The 23,219-nt window shown below is 50.9% G+C and overlaps 10 protein-coding genes across 10 annotated transcripts; 5 read left to right on the forward strand and 5 right to left on the reverse strand.

Moving 5' to 3' along the window:
• Window positions 1-398: 398 nt before the first annotated feature.
• On the forward strand, window positions 399-1,332 carry Z518_07501 (uncharacterized protein; the record flags this gene model as incomplete). Its single annotated transcript, XM_013415630.1, has 2 exons — window positions 399-593; window positions 694-1,332. 2 exons carry the CDS (start codon window positions 399-401, stop codon window positions 1,330-1,332), a joined length of 834 nt encoding a protein of 277 aa, XP_013271084.1.
• Window positions 1,333-1,499: 167 nt separating this feature from the next.
• Window positions 1,500-2,342, reverse strand: Z518_07502 (uncharacterized protein; the record flags this gene model as incomplete). The annotated part of the gene is made up of 1 exon (XM_013415631.1): window positions 1,500-2,342. One exon carries the CDS (start codon window positions 2,340-2,342, stop codon window positions 1,500-1,502), a length of 843 nt encoding a protein of 280 aa, XP_013271085.1.
• Window positions 2,343-3,026: 684 nt separating this feature from the next.
• Z518_07503 (chaperone DnaK) lies at window positions 3,027-5,122 on the forward strand (the record flags this gene model as incomplete). The annotated part of the gene is made up of 2 exons (XM_013415632.1): window positions 3,027-3,376; window positions 3,436-5,122. 2 exons carry the CDS (start codon window positions 3,027-3,029, stop codon window positions 5,120-5,122), a joined length of 2,037 nt encoding a protein of 678 aa, XP_013271086.1.
• A 481-nt stretch (window positions 5,123-5,603) lies between these two features.
• Z518_07504 (uncharacterized protein) lies at window positions 5,604-5,990 on the forward strand (the record flags this gene model as incomplete). Its single annotated transcript, XM_013415633.1, has 1 exon — window positions 5,604-5,990. One exon carries the CDS (start codon window positions 5,604-5,606, stop codon window positions 5,988-5,990), a length of 387 nt encoding a protein of 128 aa, XP_013271087.1.
• Window positions 5,991-6,374: 384 nt separating this feature from the next.
• Window positions 6,375-8,270, reverse strand: Z518_07505 (uncharacterized protein; the record flags this gene model as incomplete). Its single annotated transcript, XM_013415634.1, has 1 exon — window positions 6,375-8,270. The coding sequence occupies one exon, from the start codon at window positions 8,268-8,270 to the stop codon at window positions 6,375-6,377; it is 1,896 nt and encodes a 631-aa protein (XP_013271088.1).
• A 570-nt stretch (window positions 8,271-8,840) lies between these two features.
• On the reverse strand, window positions 8,841-10,495 carry Z518_07506 (uncharacterized protein; the record flags this gene model as incomplete). The annotated part of the gene is made up of 3 exons (XM_013415635.1): window positions 8,841-9,692; window positions 9,764-10,380; window positions 10,444-10,495. 3 exons carry the CDS (start codon window positions 10,493-10,495, stop codon window positions 8,841-8,843), a joined length of 1,521 nt encoding a protein of 506 aa, XP_013271089.1.
• Window positions 10,496-10,967: 472 nt separating this feature from the next.
• Window positions 10,968-12,968, reverse strand: Z518_07507 (uncharacterized protein; the record flags this gene model as incomplete). Its single annotated transcript, XM_013415636.1, has 7 exons — window positions 10,968-11,083; window positions 11,142-11,214; window positions 11,277-12,086; window positions 12,136-12,174; window positions 12,293-12,445; window positions 12,508-12,630; window positions 12,681-12,968. 7 exons carry the CDS (start codon window positions 12,966-12,968, stop codon window positions 10,968-10,970), a joined length of 1,602 nt encoding a protein of 533 aa, XP_013271090.1.
• Window positions 12,969-13,943: 975 nt separating this feature from the next.
• On the forward strand, window positions 13,944-15,909 carry Z518_07508 (uncharacterized protein; the record flags this gene model as incomplete). Its single annotated transcript, XM_013415637.1, has 5 exons — window positions 13,944-14,140; window positions 14,193-14,400; window positions 14,513-14,632; window positions 14,686-15,171; window positions 15,274-15,909. The coding sequence occupies 5 exons, from the start codon at window positions 13,944-13,946 to the stop codon at window positions 15,907-15,909; spliced, it is 1,647 nt and encodes a 548-aa protein (XP_013271091.1).
• A 1,836-nt stretch (window positions 15,910-17,745) lies between these two features.
• Z518_07509 (Sua5/YciO/YrdC/YwlC family tRNA threonylcarbamoyl adenosine modification protein) lies at window positions 17,746-19,266 on the forward strand (the record flags this gene model as incomplete). Its single annotated transcript, XM_013415638.1, has 1 exon — window positions 17,746-19,266. One exon carries the CDS (start codon window positions 17,746-17,748, stop codon window positions 19,264-19,266), a length of 1,521 nt encoding a protein of 506 aa, XP_013271092.1.
• Window positions 19,267-19,514: 248 nt separating this feature from the next.
• On the reverse strand, window positions 19,515-22,961 carry Z518_07510 (uncharacterized protein; the record flags this gene model as incomplete). The annotated part of the gene is made up of 2 exons (XM_013415639.1): window positions 19,515-22,847; window positions 22,929-22,961. The coding sequence occupies 2 exons, from the start codon at window positions 22,959-22,961 to the stop codon at window positions 19,515-19,517; spliced, it is 3,366 nt and encodes a 1,121-aa protein (XP_013271093.1).
• Between the last annotated feature and the right edge of the window lie 258 nt (window positions 22,962-23,219).

Here is a 23,219-nt window from a genome sequence, read left to right on the forward strand (position 1 = left end):
CGAAGGTTTGACATTCAGCGTTGATTTGTCTCTTTTCGTTCTGATCATAGCCACGGCGTTATTTGGCAAGGAAATATGGGTCGATGGCTCTTTAGTTCAAAATGATGTATTGATTAGGGATTTTGCATGCCAAATGATACCTCGTTGCCTTTCACACAGACGGCATCATTACCAACTCGACCCACAGAAATTGGTCCTATTCCGTATACGGTGTGCTCATGAAACGCCCCCACATCAGGCTGCGGCGCACGCCCGCCTCAAGTATCAAGTTGGTCTTACGTCCGGCCAATGCTTCTCACTCCGCAGAGACCAAATTTACCGCGATCAACTTGAAGTAGACAGTTCGACCCGCAACCCTTACGAGTTGTTTTCCTACCGCATTTTAAGAGTTCCCAAACATGGGCTCAACAATTGATATCACCTCTTCTTTTATTGAGGGAGCACCACCCGGCGAACTGCAAGAGGTAGTCAAAGACATCAGGGCCCTCACCTCCGACGATGATCCAGCTCTGATTGCGAAATTGAAACCCTCGTTTGAGAAGTACAATGAAGAGCAGATGGTTGCGGTGAAACTGCCCGGGGCAAGCGAGCATGTACGACATCCTAAGGAACACCTGTGTGTTGCTGCTCCTCAGAGACACAGTTCTGAACTGCCAGTTGGGCTGACACTTCGGAATTGGAATTGAAAAACAGGTCTTAATATCCGCATATAATAAACTGCCCTCTTCCAATCGATACTACGACACTCAATCCTCCAGCTCATTTGAATTCGACCATACAGCCTCCAAGCCCACGTCGCCGCAATCCTACACTCACAACACCCAGCACAGCAGCTTGATCCAATCCATTCTGAAACCCCTCTCCTCGCACTTTGCAGAACACTACCCTCCCGCCTCCTCGTCCGCATACACCGTCTGCGCAACGCCCGGCGACACGCAGATCGCGATCCTCGTATCCACAACCAAAGCATCCCCGAAAAACTTCCTCAGCGGACGTTGGCGAAGTGTCTTCCTCTACGACCCCTCATCATCGACACTGTCAGGCACGATCAAGGTGGACGTGCACTATTACGAAGACGGCAACGTGGCGCTATCCACGACCAAGAGCATCGACGCGGCGTCTGTGGACGGAGATGGTGCGAGTATCGTGCGCAAGATCGCCGCGATTGAGAAGCAGTATCAGGAAGAGGTGAATAGGGCGTTCGTGGGAATGAATGAGACCAGTTTCAAGGCTCTGAGGCGCCAGTTGCCCGTCACTAGGCAAAAGGTCGAGTGGGAGAAAATTCGTGGTTATGGGCTCGGTGGTGATTTGAGGGGTGAGGCAAAGAGATAGATTTCGGCCATGGGACATTGAATGCTGCCAAAGTCTGGAAAAAGAAACAACTTATGTGGTCCGTGAAGGATAAGAAATGTTTCATAAAATAAAAATTGAAGCAGGTTGACGTCAATTACGGATCGTACAATTTTCAAGCGCATATTGTCAGCGGAGCTGTTCACAACCTATGGCAACCCCCTGCCCGCCCTGGTCGCCTGTGCAACCTGACTCTGTGTCGTATCCTCCGCATACCTCTTGTAGGCATCCACATACTGTTCACGATCACTGAGAGTGTCCAACACACTCTCCCGTTCCTGCGTCGCCTTGGCCCATTTCCGCCACCGTTGCCAGAGATGCTCGTCCTCTCCGCCTTTCCCCTCTTGGGGCACGCCCACGCCGCCTTTATATACATCGAATAAGAACAAACGACACAGCCACGGCGCAAGCATGATATCGACCAAGCTGAACCGCTCGCCGAGAAAAAAGGGGCCTTCTGGGTCCGCTTCGCGGATGAACGTCTTGATGTGCGTTAGAAGCTCTTCGCGCGCCTCGTCAAGCGAATACGCCTTGGCCGACGAGTGTTGCAGGAAGCGATAAAATGCCGGCACAATACGGCGGCTGATATGGTCAATCCAGATCCTGCACCTGGCGCGCTCGTAGGCGTCTTCAGGAAGCAGACTCAGTCCGTACGTGCTGGGGTCGCTGTACACTTCGTCCAGATACTCGCAGATGACGGCGCTTTCGTAGAGTGGTTTCTGCGTCTTGCCGGCATTGTCCACAGGGACGGCGAGAGTGGGGACCAGCCCGCGCGGATTCAGGGCCAGGAACTCGGCTTCCTTCTTGTAGGGGTTGATCTCGACGTATTGGTGCGGGATGTTTTTCTCATGTAGGCTTATCCAGGAACGTTGCACGAAGGGGCAGAACCAGCCGCCGTACAGGATCAAGGGGTTGGGCGACGAGTGAGAGGCCGCGAAGGCCGCAGCGCGTCCGGAGGTATAGGGATGGAGACTTGTATCGACTGAGCCCATTTTAAAGGGTAAAACTGTCCGTGATTGGGACGATGGACTTGGAGCACCACAGACTCTCAAATATGTCATGCGGGTTGATATCGACACGGATGCGGAAAAGGAGATGACGTTCATGTCCAATGTCGCTCGCTACATCTGCTTACCTAATGCCAGTTCCTCCCACTCGCCTGAGCCAGCGACAGAGTTGTGCCTTGAGATGAGGGCATGAGCCACGAGTGCCGCATGTGAGACTAGAAAACTGTCGAATCAACTCCTGAAGGTCCATTTTGCACATACCGAGCTAATAGTAGATGCCGGTCCCGCCATAGTCCTACCTAGATTGTGGGGGGTGACAAAAAGGATAGATGAGGTTTGACAGGCAAAGTCGGATTCCTACCGTGGTCAATGCCAGTGACCCGTTAGCAACTAATATCAAGAGGCCAGGCTGGCATCCATTCGGGGGGGGGAGAAGGGAAAAGAGAAAAAAGGACACTTTTCTGACGCCAAGATTCGAGTGACCGGTGCAGGCTCATCTTTCTTTCCCTGTCAAAAAGGACAGCGTAGCGTATCCCAGTATCGATAAATGTCACCTCTCTGCGCCGCGCCCATAAATATTTTCCACCGCCATCCCTCCGTCCTTCTCATTCCATACTAACTGATTATACTTTCTTTTTTTCCCCTTAGTCCTTGTTGATGACATCCAGCATGGCGCGTCGGGCTTCCAGATCCTCCTCGGCTCTCCAGTGGACCACAATTTTCTACCTCCTCCTGATCTTCGTCTGTCCCTTAGCATTCATCGGCACAGTTCATGCTCAAGATCAAGCACCTTTAAACGATTCAGATGCCAACTATGGCAAGGTCATCGGTATCGACCTGGGGACCACTTACTCCTGCGTCGGTGTGATGCAGAATGGAAAAGTCGAAATCATTGTCAACGATCAAGGAAATCGAATTACTCCGTCTTACGTGGCCTTTACCGACGAGGAGCGGTTAGTGGGTGATGCGGCAAAGAATCAGTACGCTTCGAATCCGTCCAGAACCATATTTGACATCAAGTGAGTGCCTCCAGCCTTTATTTGGAACTACCTATGCTGACGGGGGTTTTCTTTTTCAGGCGTTTAATCGGTCGCAAATACTCCGACAAAGAAGTCCAGCGAGATGCAAAGCACTTTCCCTTCAAAGTCGTCAATAAAGATGACAAGCCCGTAGTTAATGTCGAGGTCTCGGGCTCCCCCAAGACCTTCACTCCCGAAGAAATTTCGGCCATGGTTTTGGGCAAGATGAAGGAGGTCGCAGAGGCATACCTGGGCGAGAAAGTCACCCACGCAGTGGTCACGGTTCCGGCATACTTCAACGACAACCAGAGACAGGCGACCAAAGACGCTGGTACCATTGCTGGTTTGACTGTTCTCCGAGTGGTCAATGAACCCACTGCCGCCGCAATCGCCTACGGTTTGGACAAGAAGGGAAAAGAGAGCCAGATCATCGTCTACGATCTTGGTGGTGGTACATTCGATGTCTCACTCCTCTCGATTGAAGATGGTGTTTTCGAGGTCTTGGCGACCGCTGGTGATACTCATCTGGGTGGGGAGGATTTTGATCAGCGCGTCATTGACCACTTCGTCCAGCTTTACAACAAGAAGAACAACGTGGACATTCGAAAAGACCTCAAGACCATGGGCAAGCTCAAGCGAGAAGTCGAGCGAGCTAAGCGAACCCTCTCCTCGCAAATGTCCACCCGGATCGAAATCGAAGCCTTCCATGAAGGAAAAGACTTTTCGGAAACTTTGACTCGGGCCAAATTCGAGGAACTCAACATGGACCTGTTCAAGAAGACCCTCAAACCGGTTGAGCAAGTATTGAAAGATGCCAAGGTCAAGAAGGGCGATATCGACGATATTGTTCTCATTGGTGGTTCCACTCGTATCCCGAAGATTCAATCCATGATCGAAGAGTACTTTGGCAAGAAGGCTAGCAAGAATATCAATCCCGACGAAGCTGTCGCCTATGGCGCCGCCGTTCAAGGTGGTGTGCTGTCTGGGCAGGCGGGCACGGAGGACATTGTCCTGATGGACGTCAACCCTCTCACTCTCGGAATTGAGACCACCGGAGGCGTCATGACCAAACTGATTCCCAGAAACACGGTCGTCCCCACAAAGAAGTCTCAGATCTTCTCGACCGCGGCGGACAATCAACCCGTCGTCTTGATCCAAGTTTTTGAAGGTGAACGACCCCTGACCAAGGACAACAACCTACTCGGTAAATTCGAACTGACGGGCATTCCTCCCGCTCCTCGCGGTGTTCCGCAAATCGAGGTTTCTTTCGAACTCGACGCCAACGGCATTCTGAAGGTCTCGGCCGGTGACAAGGGAACTGGAAAGTCCGAATCGATCACCATTACCAACGATAAAGGTCGGCTGTCGCCGGACGAGATCGAACGGATGGTTGCGGAAGCCGAACAATACGCCGAAGAAGACAAATTGATCAAAGAAAAGATTGAAGCTAGAAATAAATTGGAGTCATATGCCGCCAACCTCAAGAACCAGGTAAACGATGAAGATGGCCTCGGTTCCAAGATCGACGAAGATGAAAAGGAGACGCTCTTGGAAGCCATCAAAGAAGCACAGGATTGGCTGAGCGACAACGCCAACACCGCGGAGAAGGATGACTTTGAGGAACAATTCGACAAGCTGTCCAACGTTGCCTATCCGATCTCCAGCAAACTGTACAGTGGTGGTGCAGGAGGAATGCCAGACTACGGAGATGATGATGACGAACCATTAGGCCATGATGAGCTGTGAGAACTGGCTTCTTTACTGGTTCCTTGGGTTGGGCATGATTCCTTGCGTCTTTTATGAATGTGTGAAACTTGATAGCAATGGCAGCATCTAGAAGTGCTCGACCGGAAAAGAAATAGTCGAGCAGGCGAAGGCGTTTGTTTTCAGATACCACCAAAAATTGAAACCTTGAAAAAATTCAATCCGCCTTGTAGTGATCGTTCAGTCGAATATTTCGACATTAGATCAAGCACCCATATTCTGGGAATCGGGTACCACCCTACCTTTGGTTTCTACTCACTTCTGTGCTTCCATGTCTCCAATTCGCATCTCTACCCCGCGAGTTCTTCCTCTCACCTCAAAGTCATCACTCCCACCAGTGGTTCCACCCTCGACCAGGAACTCCACGCCGTTTAATCCTCACAACAACCTCGCTCGAGCGCCACTCCTCACAGCACCACATATATCCCACATCCCCATCACCGCAAGCAGTTCTTCTCTCACCATGCCCACTACCATTCCGACGAGTGGTGATACTCAAATCTACAAATTAACCTTCTATGTTCCCCCCTCTGACACCCAGGCCTGTTTGTCTGCAATCTGGTCCACCGGTGCCGGCACCTGGCCGAATCCACCTGGTACAGAACCCGTTGACGCACCAGCGAAATATATTGAAACCGCCTTCGTCAGTCGGGGTACCGGCATGTTCCGGCCCACCGCGGCAGCAAATCCGCATATCGGCAAACCGGGAGATGCGGAGGTGGCCGAGGAGGAGAAAGTCGAGATGGTTGTCGTGGGCACGCCGACGGTGAAGAGGGCGGTGGAGGCGCTGAGAAAAGCGCATCCGTATGAGGTTGTTGCTTTTTTCGTGACCAAATGCGAAAGCTTTTAATGCGAAGGGATGTAAATAGTGAGGACGAGTATCTTGGACAGATGATTTGGTGGCCCTTATCGGTCGCAATGTATTTGAGAAGGAAAGAAGGCGGGCGCCGACCAAGGGTGACGGTGTCGGGGTGTCCGACAGATGGATGGATGAAAGTTAGAATCAGGAAAGGAGGCAAGGGAGAAGGGAGGGAAGGGGAGATCGATTAATATTGATGGAATCAAGCCGGGTTTTCGGTTTTCATGGGTGCATGATGCGTGGTGTGTGCGATGTATATTTACAAGGATCCGTCACACATTTACTGCTGTCCTTGCGAACAAGCAGGTGAAGGCAAGAACTCAAAAGCCCCGAGTGTCCAAATATCAATCATAAGGAAGGCAAAGTCACATCAAATCAATAATCAAAATTCTCGTAAACCAGCGTCTTGCCAGGCATCCAATCCTGAACGACCTTCCTCATCGCCGGCGCCGTGCAAAGGTACCAATTCTCCACTTGTTCTGCTTCGCCTGTCAGATCAGATTGTTGTATTCTTCTCCTCTCGATCTTAGCGCCCATGTCCATGAAGGCTTGGAGTTTGGATTTCCCGGCCTTCCCATCATCATCCTCAAGCAACGAATCGTCGCCCGTGAGGTAGATTATCATGCAGTCCTTGAGTGCCGGATATTGCGTGAGGATATCGAGAGGCAAGCCGACATCTTTGATGCCGATGCTCCACCAGACTTTCAGGCTCTGAAGATCCAAAGAGCCCATCTGCCCGAGCAGAGGCGTGATACCAATACCTGCGGCGATGAAACCATTGAGTCTGCCCGGGGATGGTTGATTGAACCAGAATTCGCCTCCAAATCCTCTGATGCCGATGTCACAGGTTCCTTCGCGCTGCAACTCGAGCCACGACGTGACATGGCCGACTTTGCGGACCGTGATTTCGAACTCTTCACCGTGTTCGCCCAGCGAGTCTGGTGTGGACGACACGGTGAAAGTGCGAATGTAGTCGTCATTCAAATTCGTGGGGTTGTCGTCGCGCATGTGTGAATAGCCCATGTCGAGCTCGGCCGCGAAGTCCATCGCTACGTATTGCCCCGGTTTCCAGGGTCCGAAGACCGAAGGGTCAGAAAGGGCAGCGCGGTACCGTGTGATTGTGGGCGTGAGTTTGGTCTTGCGAACGAGTTGTGCTGTCGTCGGCGCGTCTTCACCCGGCGTTGCTTTGGCGAAGGCGTCCTTTTTCTCGCTGGCCAAGAACCGTACGCGAGGGTTATAAGGGGAGCGGCCCAACGAAGCATCGTCCATCAGCGTGCCACGGAAGGGGAGACCGTCTTCGACGAATCGTGTGGCGGTAACTTTTAGACGGACGGCTAGGCTGCTCCTTGCGATGACGCTGCTCGCTGCGGCGCCGACAAGGGTTTCGGTGTCGCCGCTCACGTAGAGGACGTCGCCGGTGTCGAAGTCCGGAATCACCAGTCCTGCATGTGGTGTTGTTTCGAGATTGCCGAGGGTTTGGTACAAGTTATTCCCGCTGTACTCGGGCCAGACGATTGCGCTTCCTTCGTCGATGTGGGAAGGTTGTTCCACGCGGACGAAGCCTGGCGGGCCTCCTCGATGGTTGACGTCCATGTCTTCGCGCTCGTGTGCGGATGCGAGGAAGAATAAGTCGGCTTTGTGGATGAGGTCGATGGCTTTTTGCGAGAGGTGAGGTGAGGAAGATCGGAGTCTCGGTTTCGGTCTTGACGAAGTGATTTTCTTCCTGTTGAGGTACTTCGGACAGTTCCCCAGACTCTGGTCGATTTTGACAACGAGTTGGATTTGGCCTGATTTCCCGGACTGGGTTTCATCGGTGTCTTCAGCGTGACCTTCAGGCTGTGGATGTGCACACAAAGCGCCAGCGATGATTCTTCCGGCTAATTTGACCCGTCCTCTTTCTTCGAGATGGATGCTTAAACCGGCCATCATTCTGCCTTGGCCTTCTTCCCGCATGACTTCGCCATCATCTTTCCCTTTCCATATTGCTTCCACAACAGGATCGAAAGTGGCGTCAACATTGGTTCGAATGCCGAGGACGCTTTGGGCCACTGGCTGCGCAATGGGTGGTTCCCCTGATCCCCAGATTGTGCACCACGGTCGGTCGTCTTCATCGAGTGTTCCGATGGCAATAAGAGGATAACGCTGAGCTTGATGTGCGGCACGTGGAGTCAGAAACGGAGAAGTCGGGTTGTCTTCGCGGAAATCGATACGCGTTCGTTTGCGGATGGCGGTTTCACCTTCGTGCCAGGAAAAAGCTTGGAAGAAGGCCATTTTTTAAATTTCGTTTTCAGTTGTGCTGATCGTAGGTGAAGGGAACCATCAACTCGAGAAACATATATTATCACTTGCATCCCGTCCGACCGGCAATTCCAAATGGGCTCAAACTTCGTCATGGAGCCAGGGGCAGACTCACAATCATTCGTCCTGGGCCTTGGAGAATCAGCCAAGTTGGTTTCTATAGGCTTGTTCCCAAGGTGAACGTGTTGCCAAGGTTCAAAAGAGAAAGGTAAATCCCCACCCATTGGGGGTTATACTCAAAGCAGCGTGAGATTTCCCGCTGGTGATTGGAGATTAGTCACTGTCTGGGTAGATGACAAAGAACTCTCAAGCGGAGGAAAGCGGCCGCCCTACAGATGACGGAGAACCGCAAAGCGGCAAGGTTTCATTCATCAGAGTCACGTGCTCTCGCGATCAGCTGTGTTGAGACAAACCTCTTCATCATTAGACGTAAAACTCGGCCTGTGAAAACATTCTTCAGAGCAGCCGTCTGGAATCCTCCTCAAAGGTCCCTCCGTCGCTTTCATTTCCTGCCTTCCTGTTTGAATCCCCAACAAAACCCGCCTAGTAGTCCGACCCATAGATTCCTCTCGTCCGCCAGATCGACTCCAATTCACTGAGAAACAGCAATTCCTCTCCACTGTACAATACCTGGAATCTCTCCTCTAGATCTCTTCTGATCAAGGCCATGTCTTCCGGCTTATCGACAGCGTATCCGAAAATCAACGTCGGCCACGACCCAAGATAACACCGTGACCAATCTTTGTTCGCTTGAGGGCACCGCATAATCTCCAGAGCCCTTCTAACTTGCCACGAATTGCTCGGAGGTGGCAGGGAGAATACCTCCTCTGCCCCCGAAATCTCGTGCGATTCACATACCCAGTTGAAGAGGAGGGAGGCCGCTAAAACGTGCAAGCTCGTCGAATGCTGGTGAAAGGCTTGGGCTCGTTCAGCCGGCGTCGATCCGGTGAAATTCTGGCCCTCCTTCTTGATGCAATGACCTTTCTCGGGGATCGTGCTCTCCCAATACCTCATTTCACGGCCGAGTTCCAACAAGATACTTGCCTGAGGCCTGAATGGACTCTTACATAATTGCACAATCTCAATGATGAATTTCTGGAGACTCAGCGGAAATCCAATGACGGGACTATTCTCTGCCTCTGATGCATCGGGAAAGGTCAACGATTGCAGGATCTCTTCTGCCTTGGCGCAGAATTCGAAATCGGGTTGAAAATCCGCCGCGAAAGGATGTCTCACGGTTTGTCGAAAGACTTGATAGAGAATGCTCTCCCAGACAATCCGATGGATCGGTCGTGCCAAAGGTGGATGGCGACATTCGACGCAGCGGAGATTAATGAGCTGGATGGCCCCGCTCAGATGTCGGGGAATGTCCTTGTAGGTGTCGATTGTGAATACCTTGGGAGATTGCTGTCAGCAAAACAGTCTGGGACTCAACGCGACTGACTTGCTCGAACGATACGACTCACTCCGTGGACATAGAGGAAGATGATGGCCATCAACACCGCATCACTGAAGACCTCGCGACTCCAATCGATCGAGTTGAGTGCCTGGTGGACTTCAGACATAGCACGAGAGTAATAAATGATTCCGGCTTCATTCATCTCGGTCCTGCCCGAGAGCGCATGCAGGCGAGAGGCACCACAAGCCAATGCAATGTCCTTTAATCCGTCAAATTGAAGAATCATATCAACCACCTCCGGAATAAATTCGGACTTGAATCCAGGGTGTGTATTCGTGAGAATCAATAATGGCAAGAACCCATTGACAAATTGGCGAAAGCAATCCATCTCCAGATCTGATTTAAAGATTGTCCCCGAGAAAAGATCCGAGTTGATGGAGAGTTCTCGACAAATGAAAAAAGGCCAGGCATCGGTTTCTGCTAAAAGTTCCGATGCCAATGGAGGACTTCTTTGGATCACTATGGTCTCCGGTGACCGGGAAGGCGATTTAGGTGGTCGCGAAGGACGGCGATGCCGACGATCAAACAAGTCATCCTCAGCAGGCCATGAACACGTTCGTTTCGATTTGACACATTTCTCACACCGAGGCCTCTGTTCATTACATTTCTTGCGTCTCGCGCGGCCTGAGGAAGGAAAATTCCAAGGTCAGCGCTATGACATCGTCACGCCGGCCAAGTGGAACTCACAAGTCAAGCATCCAGTCTTCGTGCGGAGAGTGGCACTAGATATCATCGACATAACGGCCGACAAATGGTCGACGCCCTCTTATCTTGCCATCAACAGCTTGGAGAGATTTCCCATACTTTCTATGCTGTCGATGTTGTTGGGCTGAACGTAACGAGAGCGTTTTGCAAAGGATAAAAGTTTATCTCGAGGGTTGTTCCGAGGTGGTTGGCGGCGGTACAATACGATGGTTATCAATCGCTGAGCTTGCCAATGGGTTGGGCCTAGTGCCATCCTCTACGCTAAATACTGGAGTGAACTGGAACCACTCCGAACAAAGGCACTGGCTCGGTTGCCACGAAGCTAAAAATATGGAATCCCCTCGATGGTGCGGAATTGCGGGCGATAGACCGACGGGGTTTCCTGCATAACCTCTTTATCCGGCCACGGTCGCAAAAGGGGACGGTTAGCAGTTCGTCAGCCTCTCGGCACCCACGACAAAAGACACACCCCAGACTTTCTTCGGGATTGTTGTAACCAACCGACATCAAACACCTAATGCCTCGGAAACCAATTCAATGGCAGCCATCAATTCCTCGTCTTGCTCAGACCTCGCGATCACCTGGATATTGCAAGGTGCACCATCAACAGCCTCCGGATCGTCTGGATCGAGTTAGCTTGCAAAACCCACCATGAAACATCTTCAGTGGAAAACACCCACATTCTGGGATTTTTGGATCAGCGAGGTCGATGGTCTTATCCGCTTTCAGATATGGAATGATACAAGCAGGATACTGGAGCCACGGTCAGAAACCACTCTCCGCGAGTTACAGCTTCAGCGCCATCCAGTGCTTACCGCGAGAAGATTCCACATCACTGTGTATGGAGGATATCTGAATGTGTCATGCGGAACGGCGGTCTTGTGCGACCCGGGGGCGATTATGACATCCAACTTGTTCTCCATAAAGATCTTCAACCACTCCGCTCGAAATTCAAGACGTTTTTCGTTCATGTCGAAGAATCTCTCCATGGTCATCGGCTTGATTCCTTCCGGCGGCGGAGTATACAAATCTTTGACCGAAGTTACCCATGGTTCTCCGGAGTCCTCGATATATTGGAACCCGGTTCCTTTGTTATCAACGCCAAAGTATTCCCACGACAATTCTGTCGCCTCTTTGAATGACGGGAACTTGTCAAGTAAAATAATGTTGTGGCCGGCTTCCTTGAGCTTCTCCGTCGCCGTCTTCATCGTCCGCAGGATGGTTGGTGCGACAGGCCAGCTCGGACATTCAAACAAGACTCCAATGTTGAGCGTCTTTTTCTCTTCCACTAGATGCCAAGGCATACCAATGGCCGTGTAGTCGAAATCCCATGGCTGTGATTTGATAACCGTCTCGAGGAAGAGTCGGACATCACGGACACTCTGTGCCAGAGGGCCTGCAACGGGGATTATGCCAGTCCAGCCTGGCAGAATAGGATTCGTCTGGCCGCCAAAGGGGATACGATCAACGGAAGGTTTGAAACCGAAAGTTCCACAACAGAAGGCCGGAATTCGGATGGAGCCTCCGATATCAGTTCCAACACCCAAGATAGATCCTCGCATACCAATGAGAGCTCCTTCACCTCCACTGCTGCCGCCAGCATTGAGTTTGAGCTTGTAAGGATTCTGAAGATCATCAGCTGACATCTCTCAAGGATTCACACGATTCGCTTACAAGGACACGGCCAAAGACGTTGTTCTCTGAATCGGCTGTCTATGTCGAGCATAATGGTCAGTGCAACAACGTTCCTAGTAAATAACAAGTGGGACGAGCGAAAGAAGGCGAGATGTGTTCTTCAATCAGGTATGCTTGATCCTGTTCAGGCACTTACCATCAAAGTCTGTGGAATGTTGGTCTTGACATAAAGTACGGCGCCGTTCTCCAAAAGAATATCGACCAGAGGCGAGTTGAAATCAGCCGGGGGCCTGTTGATGAATGATACATAACCAATCGTGGTCGCAATGCCTTTGACATTGAAAGAGTCCTGCAGAACGAGTCTCATTTCAACAACCGCCAGCTGTTTTTTCGGCGACATGTCTGGCTTACCTTAATGCTAATAGGCATACCATGCAAAGGACCCATCGGTTTTCCCTCCTTTTCCAGGTATTCATCTAAATATTTGGCCCTCTCCAATGCCTTGTCAAAGAATATCTCGGTCAAACAGTTCGTCTGATGAAGTCAGCAGCATTTTCCCTGCCTGGGACAGTTCTGCTACTGACCACTTGGTGAGCGACGGCTGCTCTTTTGCACAAGGCCAGGGTGACTTCGTAAGAAGAAAGCTCTTTTGCCGCCATCTTTGCAATCAAATCGACGGCATCATATTTTTCGGTGATCTCGAGTTCCTTTGGAGTCAAAAGACCACACTTGGCAGGGACATCAAGCACACTGATATCAGCAGTTGCACCGATAGTATCTAGGATAGTGGAAGGGAGACGCCATTCTTCGGGCAGCCCTTTTGCTTGTTCCGCACGCTTCTTTGCGACAAGGTCTTTCCAATCTTGGACCATGTTGACAGGGGCTAAGATGATCAGACTGGGCAATTGCTTTTACGAGAATGCACTCCAGATGATCTACCGAGGGGATAGATACTCAATTTTATACCTTCCTCCCTTTAACTTCCAAGCCATGGCAGGTCGCGGACGGGGAATGGAAGCAGCATTCGTCTGCCATCGTTCGGGATCCTTCGGCAGAGGCGAGTTCTTGGATGGTCCATGAGGAATTATGTTTGACTATGACGGCTAACTGTCCATTTCGCGAAAGTCTCTCGATACGCTGCTTCTCCCCCGCCCCCAAAGGCCTAAAAAAATTGGCTGTCTCCTCCCTTGATAACCGTATTCTAGAGTCCACTCTTTCTCAGCAATGGCCTCTTGGTTCGGTGACACCAATCACACGGAATTGCGCGACTTCAAGCTCGATGAAACAAACCTCGCTATCATTCTGCAAGACCCACTAGAAGGTGAACTGCGGCCCAATCACAACGTTTAGCGCAATATTGCCCCGGGCATTCTCCAGATAGCCGTCTCTCTCTCTTACCTGTTTGGGCCATGCGATGAAATATATCTTTTATCTCGAAATCCAGGGGAAAGACGATTCAGTCGTCGCGGTCATTGGCCAAGTGTTTGTGCGACACAACCGTCCTTGCCGTTTTTTCCACGTTCAGCCATGTGGTGCAACTACCGCCACCTCACGGAGATTTTACAGAGCAACCCCTTATCTATCGCCTTCCGCATGGTACAACCTTGGGATTTGGTATCGAGTTCTAGCCTATGTCGAAAAGCCCTCTCAGTCCTATCAAACTTTGGCTATCCAATTTCTTTGTCCCTGGATTCTTTTGTGGAATTCGTACGATGCCTGTCAATTGCCGACTTCGGCGACAGAATGTACACGAATCTATATATTTGTGCCGCATCCCCTAAATCCTCCCATACGAAATTCAATTTTCCCCCAGGACCCTTCTAATCACCGAGTAAGCCCCGACCAAGATGGCTGCTCAATACGACCTTCCGGTTGATAGCGTGCCGGGCACAGTCCACCTGGTGGATCTGGAGCACACCATGCACACTCGACACGCTGATGGCTCTAAAGACGTCGTACTGGTTCCCACTCCATCGAGCGACCCGGACGATCCATTGAACTGGTCCCCGCGGCGAAAGCTTATGTCAACCGTCTCGGTGAACGTGTAAGCGCACATCCACTAACTGTCTTGGTCATGCTAACCATCCAACTTATAGATATACCTTGGTTGTTGGAATAGCTAACTCCGTCGTCTACTCTGTTCTGGTCCCGCTTTCTGAGGCTTCTGGAGTCTCGATAAGCGCTTTAAACCAAGGCACTGGATACCTGTTTCTCCTCTGTGGTTGGGGATTGCTGTTTTGGCAGCCTTTCGCACTCCGATATGGCAAGCGGTTGACCTACTTGATCTCCATTGTTGGAACCATCGTAAGCGAGACAATTCCGTGCGGTCGTCATATCCGAGTGGCTGACTTCCTGTGTCTTAGGGGTGCACCATGTGGGGGTCAGTCATTTGCAATGATCCCACGCCGAGAACAAGTCTCTAATGAAATTTAGGCCCTATATTCACAGCAATGGAGTTTGGATTGCCAAAAACATTGTTGGAGGTTTCTTCGCCGCCCCGATCGAAGCTCTTCCAGAAATATCGGTCACTGATGTGGTAAGAAGGCCGAGTCCTATTATTTTCGGCGGAAATAATGACCAACGTCACAGTACTTTCAACATCAACGGGGCACTTACATGGGCGTCTATGCTTTCTTCCTCGCTGGGAGCAATTATTTCGCCCCTGTCATTTGCGGATTCATAGCGGATGGACAAGGCTGGAAATGGGTGTTCTACTACCCATCGATCTTCTGCGCTGTCGCTCTGGTGTTTTGTTTTTTCTTTATGGAAGAAACAAATTACCATCGGTCCACGGTTGGCATCGTTGAGACAGCTAGCGGGACGCAGACTCCGATGTCTGTGGCAAAAGAAGAAAAAGAAATCGAAAAGAATGCCACCACTGTCACCAGAGAACCCGAGGGTGGCAGTGTCGAAACTGGTCCCGTTCACTACTCCAGCAACAAAACCTTCTTCCAGAAGTTGACTCTTTGGCAACCATCGCCTGGCCAGGATGTCTTCTCGAGAGCTATTAGTTCGTTGAAGTATCTTGGTTGGCCAGTCATATTCTATGCTGGCTTCAGCTATGGGAGCTACCTAGTAAGTGACGCCTCCCTTTTGTACTCTCCCTTTCAAAGTAGCGGTACTCCCGAGATCCTTTGCGCCCTTGGCAATATTCTCTAACATTTGTTATTCCTCCAGATTTGGTTCAACGTTTTGAATGCGACTGCCAGTCTCATCCTCTCCAGTCCACCATATAGCTTCAAGGCGTCTATGGTTGGCTTATCATACGTCTCCACATGTATCGGGGTCATTTTCGGGTGTTTCTTCACTGGCAAATTCAGTGATTGGCTCACCATCCGGCTAGCACGTCGCAACAACGGGATCATGGAGCCTGAACAGCGACTGTGGCCTTTTGCTGCCTGCATCATCATTGTTCCTGCCTCCCTGATACTCTGGGGTGTGGGTGCTGCTCACCACGTCCACTGGTTTGGCTTGATCTTCGCCATGGGCACACTTGCCGCCTCCACCTGCTTTGGGATTACGCTCAGCGTCAACTACCTCATCGACACATACCACGAGATTAGCGGAGACGCAATGAGTACGGTCATTATTGTGCGAAACACTATGTCCTTCGCTATTGGGTATGGTATCACTCCCTGGGTGGAGAATTTGGGTCTTCAGAATTGCTTCATCTCGGCGGCATTCATAGGCATGGCAGCCTCTTCTGTCTTTTTGATTATGATTGTCTGGGGCAAGACTTTCCGAGAGCGTAGCCGCGTCAAGTACTGGAATCTGGTTGCGGAACTCATGTCAAAAGGAATGGCAACCACCTAGACCAGACACAAGGTTCGACGCTTGAAGAAAGTTGACAGTGACAGAGGTAGACTCTACATCTTATAACCTCGATCCGGAGGAAGACGTGCTTCTTAGATAGATAAAGGCAGAGAAAGTGTAATTTTGATCAATACAATCACAAAAATCGGCTGAATCTTGGTAGAGATCGGACCATGGGGACTAGAAGGCAGACTCGGTCAGCATCCCTCACCTGACTGCAGGCATGTTTTTCTTGAATTGAAATTCCCATGAAATTGTCCGCCGCCAGTCGCCCTTCTCCACCTAAACGAGTGCGAACAGTTAGTTGTTAGCAAGCTATGGGCTCCTTCAGCGTGCGCAAATCGTCTTAAAATGTGATGAAGACCGGGCCCAGTTTCGGAAGGGCTCCTTCTTGCGGTGTCCGGGGGCGTTGCATCCGGTCGCACATTAACACCTCGAGTTGACATATAACCGCGCACGATCCGCTGACTGACAGATGCATTCTGTCTAGAACAAGGACATAGGCCACCTCTTCATACACGGGCCTCATCTGTTTGATTGCAGGCTCTATGCTCAATATACTGATCACCCGACAGGATGCATAACGTATCCGACTAGATTGGTAGGCCTCTTCCTTTAGATATATATCATGCCTGTGAGAAGAGCCAAGTCATTCTTGCGCCTGAGGATGGCATGATTTCCAAGTCCATATGCCCTGGCTCCAAGCCAATCTGGACAGCTTGTCATCAAAGCGGTCCAACCTACCAGACATGACTGAAGGCTATCCACCGCGCCGCCTGTCTCGTTGCCAATACTGAAATTATGTCCTCCGTCTCGGACTGGATAGGTGAGGGAGAAAGGAAAACCTCTTTGATCCAGAATTTAATGACCGTCTCATCGTCTGCTCGAAGACCTTCATGACATCCATTGCATTCAGGAGCATGGGAATCCGTCCATGTTGGAGGATTGGTCATTTGCTGCATCGAGCGGCTATGTGCACCACGTCGTGAGTGAATGGTTGAATCTACCGCCAGGATCTAGTAGGAGGTATAGGAGATATCAGAGCGGAAGGCATTCCTGTAGCCCTGCAGTCTGCGCCAGACACCGTCCTTTGGCAGCAATCGCCTGCTGCAGTACTGCAATCAGATTCTCTGTATTTTTGTTAGAGGTCCAAATGTCGTCAGAAACAATTGTGACAGGGGCGGCGTTATCCAAATCTGCATTTCCCCCGGACCCGGCTTCTCCATTTCAAAAATGTGAAGAGTGAAGGAAAGATCTCCTCCTTTCACGATTCATACAGTATACCAATGGACAACAGCACTTTGGATCGTGTTCTAGAGAGACTTTTGAGCAAGCGTACATCGGAAACAGGTGGTCAACAGAGCTAAACAGCAGAGTTGAGAGCCGAAAGAAAGCCGTAGAACAGTTTTGTGACGGCCAAGGTCACTGCAAGGCTGAGATGTCGCACCTCAGCCACGTGACATGGAAGGCTGAGTCACGTGGGTCAACTTTTTTCCGCGATAAAAAAAAAGCTCATCCATTGTTTTCTCATGAAGCATTTTGCAATTCTTTTGGAATGCCATACCTAGCACTACGACATGTTTTAGCTCTCAGTACCCTTTCTGGCTTTACCATATCCAGGGGGCGTCTTGGATTGTGGTTCAATATGCTGAACCGCAATCTCCCCATCTGTTCGTTCGTCCTCACCCACCACATTAGACAGAATCGAAATATATCGCCTTTCTGGCACCTCGGTTGGTGTTTTCTATGAGAATACAACTCCTCCATCGTCTCCGCTCCAAATTTATGTCGATTTATGTTTCAAAGTCAATCAAATTTAATTCAATCACTGCAGCCATGGACCAGCTTATCAAAAACCGCGAGCATCTGGCTTCTCTGCATTATTCGCATTGCAACACGCGAATCATCAGCTTGAAAGATCTTGATCTGCCTGAAACGGCTTCCGAAGAAGTCTATCGCCAGATCTATCTCAAGCATACCCAAACGTTGCACAAAAGTCAAAGTCAAAGCCAGAACGCGTCTCTCCTTCGAGATGCCGTCGAGTCCATTAAATACGGCATTGCTCCACCGGTTGCATTTCCCACGGAGACCGTCTATGGTCTAGGTGCAGACGCGACCAATGAGCCTGCAATCTCAGGCATCTTTGCCGCCAAAGGCCGACCGAGTGACAACCCGCTCATCGTCCACGTTGCATCTGTAGCACATCTTGAGCGGCTGACGGGCGAGCCCCTCCCTGAAATCTACAGATCGCTGGCTCAGAAATTCTGGCCCGGACCCCTGACGATCTTACTTCCAGTACCAAAGGACTCAAAGTTTGCAAAGAACGTCCACCCGGGCCAACCGACCATAGGTTTCCGAATCCCGTCGTCCAAGTACGCTCGTTTCTTCATCGCTTCAACAGACTGTCCCATCGCAGGGCCGTCGGCAAACTCATCAGGCAAACCTTCGCCCACGACGGCACAGCACGTCCTTGACGATCTCCGGGGTAAAATCAACTTCATTCTCGACGGTGGACCCTGTGACGTAGGCGTCGAAAGCACCGTTGTCGACGGCCTGCATGATCCGCCATTAATCCTCCGTCCTGGCGGCGTGTCTCAATCCGATCTGATCTCGCACGGTAAGGAATTTGGCAATCGCTTCGCAGATACAGCGATTGGATACAAGCGGCACGAGCACCGCTCCACTAATACTTCGTCATCATCGCCTTCACCTCTGTCAACGGGATCTTCGGATTCACACCCCACCCACGTTAGCGTGAGTTACGAAGAAGATATGAACGGGGCTCCGCGCGCCCCGGGGATGAAGTACAGGCACTACGCACCGAAAGGCAGGTTGGTACTGTTTGGTGAAAATGCGGTCGCGCAGGGCAAGGTTGAGGCGAAACTCAATGAGATCATACAGTCAGTGCCATGCCAGGAGGACCAGTTGAACGTGGGAATCATCTCGTGCCACTGGCCGCCATTTGCTGGCTTACCGGTCTCAACCTCTTCGGAACCACTTCTGACCGCTATCTCAACATCGGTGTACGCGAATATCACTTCCGTAGGGAAATACTCACCGGCCTCCGACTCGAATCCGATTTCTGGTGCAACCCCGATCGAGAAGGGAAATCTATCACTTGTGATATACAACGTCCACATCGGCCCTGACATCGCGACGCTCGCACACTTGCTCTTCGGCGTGCTTCGGCTCTTCGACGACCTCAACTGCACTTTCATCCTTGCGGAAACTGTGAAGCGTAGGGTTCCGACGCAGGAGCAACAGCACGAGCAGCGAGACAGAGATACAAGTACACGAGACATTGAAGATGCGGTGATTGATCGGATTGAAAAGGCTGCGGCGGAGAGAGTGGATTAATGAAGACAAAAGAAAAAGGGTTCTGAGGAAATTGAGATAGACAGAGAGCGTCATTCGGAAGTTAGGCGGTGGGTGAATTTGAAGGATAGAATACCCTATTGTCGGTTCCAAGCCAGATTGTCCTTTCATGTGCTTTTACAATATCTTCTGTGCACAATGTGTACGATATGCCTGTTCTCGAGAGCTGAATCTTTGATATCGACACCCAGCCCTCCTTCAAACTCTCGCTTTTGAATCCTCTTTTGGGTCTATCTCCCTTTCTTCCCACCACCGCCACCACCACTTCCTCGTTTCCCTTTCCCTCCACCACTACTACCTCCTCCTCCAAGACCACCTCCCATCCCACCCCCTTGTACAATCCTGCACCCCTTCACCGGAACATACCCGACAACTTCCTCGACCCTCCACTCCTTGAGGAGGTCGACTTCCCTCCTCCACACGCGTTCTTTATCTCTATTCGATTCATCAACCACCTTCGGCCCCCTTGTCCCGAGGCTTGTCCAAAATCCCAGGATTTCTTTAACGGCTTTCCCCTTTTTCACATTTCCAGGCTGCAATTTAATCTTATATTTCTGCCTCGCCATCGCCGTCCACGGCGCGACAACGGGAATCCCAGCGAGCAGTTCATCGCCGGGCTCAGGCATCGGGACTAGCCGGTCAATGTCCATGAGTTCCCGACGTTCTTGCTCCAATTGCTCTTTACTCAATTCGTCATCGTCGAGGTTATAGGAATTGGTGCTGTCTGCGGCAGCTTTTTCAAGTTGTTCGCGGCGTAGGCGTTCTTTCTCCGCAGCCTTTGCGTGCTGTGCTTTGCGTCGTTCTTTGTCGGCTTGAGCTTTGGCTTCGCGTGCGGCTCGTTCTGCTTCGGCGGCTTCTTTGCGTTCTTGGGCACGGTTCGAGCCGAGAAGTTGCATGGCGAGGGCGCGGTCTTCTTCGTCTTGGTCTGCGTATTTCTTCTGCGCGCGTTTGATTTTAGTTCGTTTGCCACGAGCATACTGTTGCTGCAGTTGTTTGGGCTTAGTAGTTTGAGGTGGTTGAGATTTTGGCTGCGAGGGCGCTGGCGTGGATAGTCGTGTTGAAGAGTCTCCGTCAGGTGTGTCGTCGAGACCGATCTCTTCATTGCCATCATTTTCATTTGACTTGCTATCCGACTCAGCCTCGAAATCGACTTCGGGGTCGTCCTTGCCATCAGGCTCTGGGGGGTTTTGGTCGGGACCATGGACTTGTAAAGGGTTCGACCGCTTATCATCGATTTCGGAAGACGTGATCGAATCGTTATCTTCTTCCTCGCTTTGGTCCTGGTTGTCATCCTCAGGATTCTCATATAAGCTCACACCAAGGTCGTTCTCTTTCTCTTCTCCACCTGCATTGTCAGCGGCACCTTCGATATCGGGAACTGCCTGATTCTGCTCATGAGACGATGTTCCTGCTTCTCCTGGCTGGTCTGGCTCCTCGAGCCCTCTGGCGTCATTTGCCAAGGCTTTCGCTTCGCCTGATAGCATGCTCTCTGTTCTTTCCAACCGATGCTTCCCATGGTTGACCCTGCTCTCCTCACTGATCAACCACATGACTCCAAAGCCGAGTAGCAGTTGGCTTGGGGGTAAAAGATTTTTGTGGCCTCGAATGACAAACCCACCAGTCGTAAGGTACTCGCCAGTCGGGGTAGTCTTGCTGACTTGATCAGCATTAACCCACCATGCACCCATGAGCGCCTTTGAATCCCATGCGCTACTCGTGCAAACCGTCAAAGCACCCGCCTGTGACAATGTCGATGGAGGTATCGGTGCGTCAGGAGTCCTCGGATTATTCTTCACAATCACGCTCGAAGCGCCTTGAAGATCGGCATGAACATAAATATCTCCTTTTTTCAGGTATCTTCGGTAAAGCAGTTCGTTCTGTTGAGCATCCTTGCCGCCAATCACCAGATATCCGTCACTGGAGATGAAGTAGAGGAACTTCTCAAACCAAAACTGCTTTCTTGCAGGTCTTAAGGCAGCTTTCTCCTGCTTCAGGCCCCTTTTCAGGTCGGCATCAATCTTCTTTTCGGCGGATTGAAGAGCTTTTGCGGAGGCTTCTATCGTCTTCTTCTCTTTGATAGCAGCACTCTTCTTTTGGTCATAGTACAGCCGGGCGTTAGCCCATGGTGAAAGAGCAAGATCGATATCAATAGCCAATCGTTTCTCTGCAACTGAGGATGCTGTTTTGCTGGGTCCCATACCCGAACTCTCGTCAGACTCGTCCTCATCATCGGTCTTGTCCTCTTCTTCGCTCTCATATCCTTCATCGAAGCTAGGTTCATCAAGCAACAGGGTGACCGTGTTCTCTTCGAGCTTTAGAGGAAGCTTGACCGTCTGTGCTACGACGTTTCCGCGTTTTTGTTCGTTCTCAATCAACTTGCCGATGTCTACCCAATCCATGCCCTGGCCAATCAAGCCATTAACAGCAGCACAAGCTTCTTCTACTCGGTGAGTATTTGCCTCGATAGCTTGTGCTTTTCGGACGTGCAATTCTTGGACTTGTTGAAGAGCTCCCAGTCTCTTCTCATGCGCATCCTTTGCGGTTTGGAGCTTTCTCTTTGCCGCCTCCTCCCGTTCTGTAAGTCGCGACTCGAGCTTCTGGGATTCGATCGAGGAGTAGAATTCGTCCACGGTGCGATTGAAGCCGTCAAATTCAAGAATAGATATGTCCGGCTTGTCCTCAAACTGAGACGGTCTGAATGGGTGAAAATCATCATAAAAGAGCGCGTCTCCGTTTGGAATCTGGGTGTCTGACGGTTCAGCATCCGGCGGAGGCATCTTTAATTTGGCAATAATGTAGCCCTTCGAATGGCCAGCATCCAAGGCCTTGAAAATATCCTCCGCCTGATCCAAAGCTTTCATTATCAGCTGTATAGACTCTTGATTCCCGGTGACATCTTCCGCCTTCAGGCCTGTGTCGATCCCTGTCTCCTTGAAAACGTGATCCAACAAATGGCCAGGAAATTCGGGAAAACCAGCATTCAAAGCCTTTCTCAAATCATCTCCGCCTCTTGCTGTCTTCGCCTTTTTGCCTCCGATCTCATTGGCCGCTTTCGTTCTCTGTATGGCCTTTTCGAGGGTTTCTTTCACTCTTTCGGGTGTGATAGAAGGGACACCATGGAAGTTCTGTTTCGCTTCGAGCACATATTTCCCGCCAAGTTTGACGTCGACATCTTTGTCACCCTCACTCACTTGTCGCTGCAAGGCCAGTACGTTCAACTCCGCATCCGTGACGATTATGTTTCCGGCGGCGAAGAATTCCAGGAACAATCGATATTGCCCATCACTGAAGGTGAGTTCCACGACTCGGTCGGTCCCTATTTGTGCCACATTGGTCACGCGCCTACTCTTGAGGTACTTCCGCAAACGACTGACAAAGGCTGACGGGGCAGTGGCCGCCGTGCGGGAGAAGGATGTGAGGTGACATCGAAAGCCAGAGTCTATTAGCAGTTGTTCTCGGCGGCCGGGTTTGGCGAATTTGACCAGGAAAATTCGACTGGAAAGATCGTAGATATTTGAGACACGCAGACTGGTGAGAGAAGCTGATAATTCGTGGGCAATGACCTAGATAAAGGCGTTGGGGGTTAGTTGAGATAGTCGCGTGTGGATTGCAATGTGGGGATGATGGGATTAGAAACTCCAAACCTTCACGTCGAGGGATGAGAAGCGCTGCTTCATGCTGAAACTTTGTCTAGGAGAAGCGAAGAATTCGGAACCCGGCCAAAGAAGAGCCTCGAGGACGCAGAAAATATAAATAGATACGTTGGACGGCGAAGATGTGTGGAACCTCTGAGAAATCGAAATGACGTCGTCGATTGTGATTCACCAAACATTTGAATTTGTTTCCTCGGTCATGTCGAAATCGCATGATACGAGCAAGGCCGCCTCCCACAATTCAATGGGCTTTCATCCCAGATCTGTCTTGGGTTCTATTTC

The sequence above is a fragment of the Rhinocladiella mackenziei genome (genome assembly GCF_000835555.1).
Source record: "Rhinocladiella mackenziei CBS 650.93 unplaced genomic scaffold supercont1.5, whole genome shotgun sequence".
NCBI lineage: Eukaryota > Fungi > Ascomycota > Eurotiomycetes > Chaetothyriales > Herpotrichiellaceae > Rhinocladiella > Rhinocladiella mackenziei.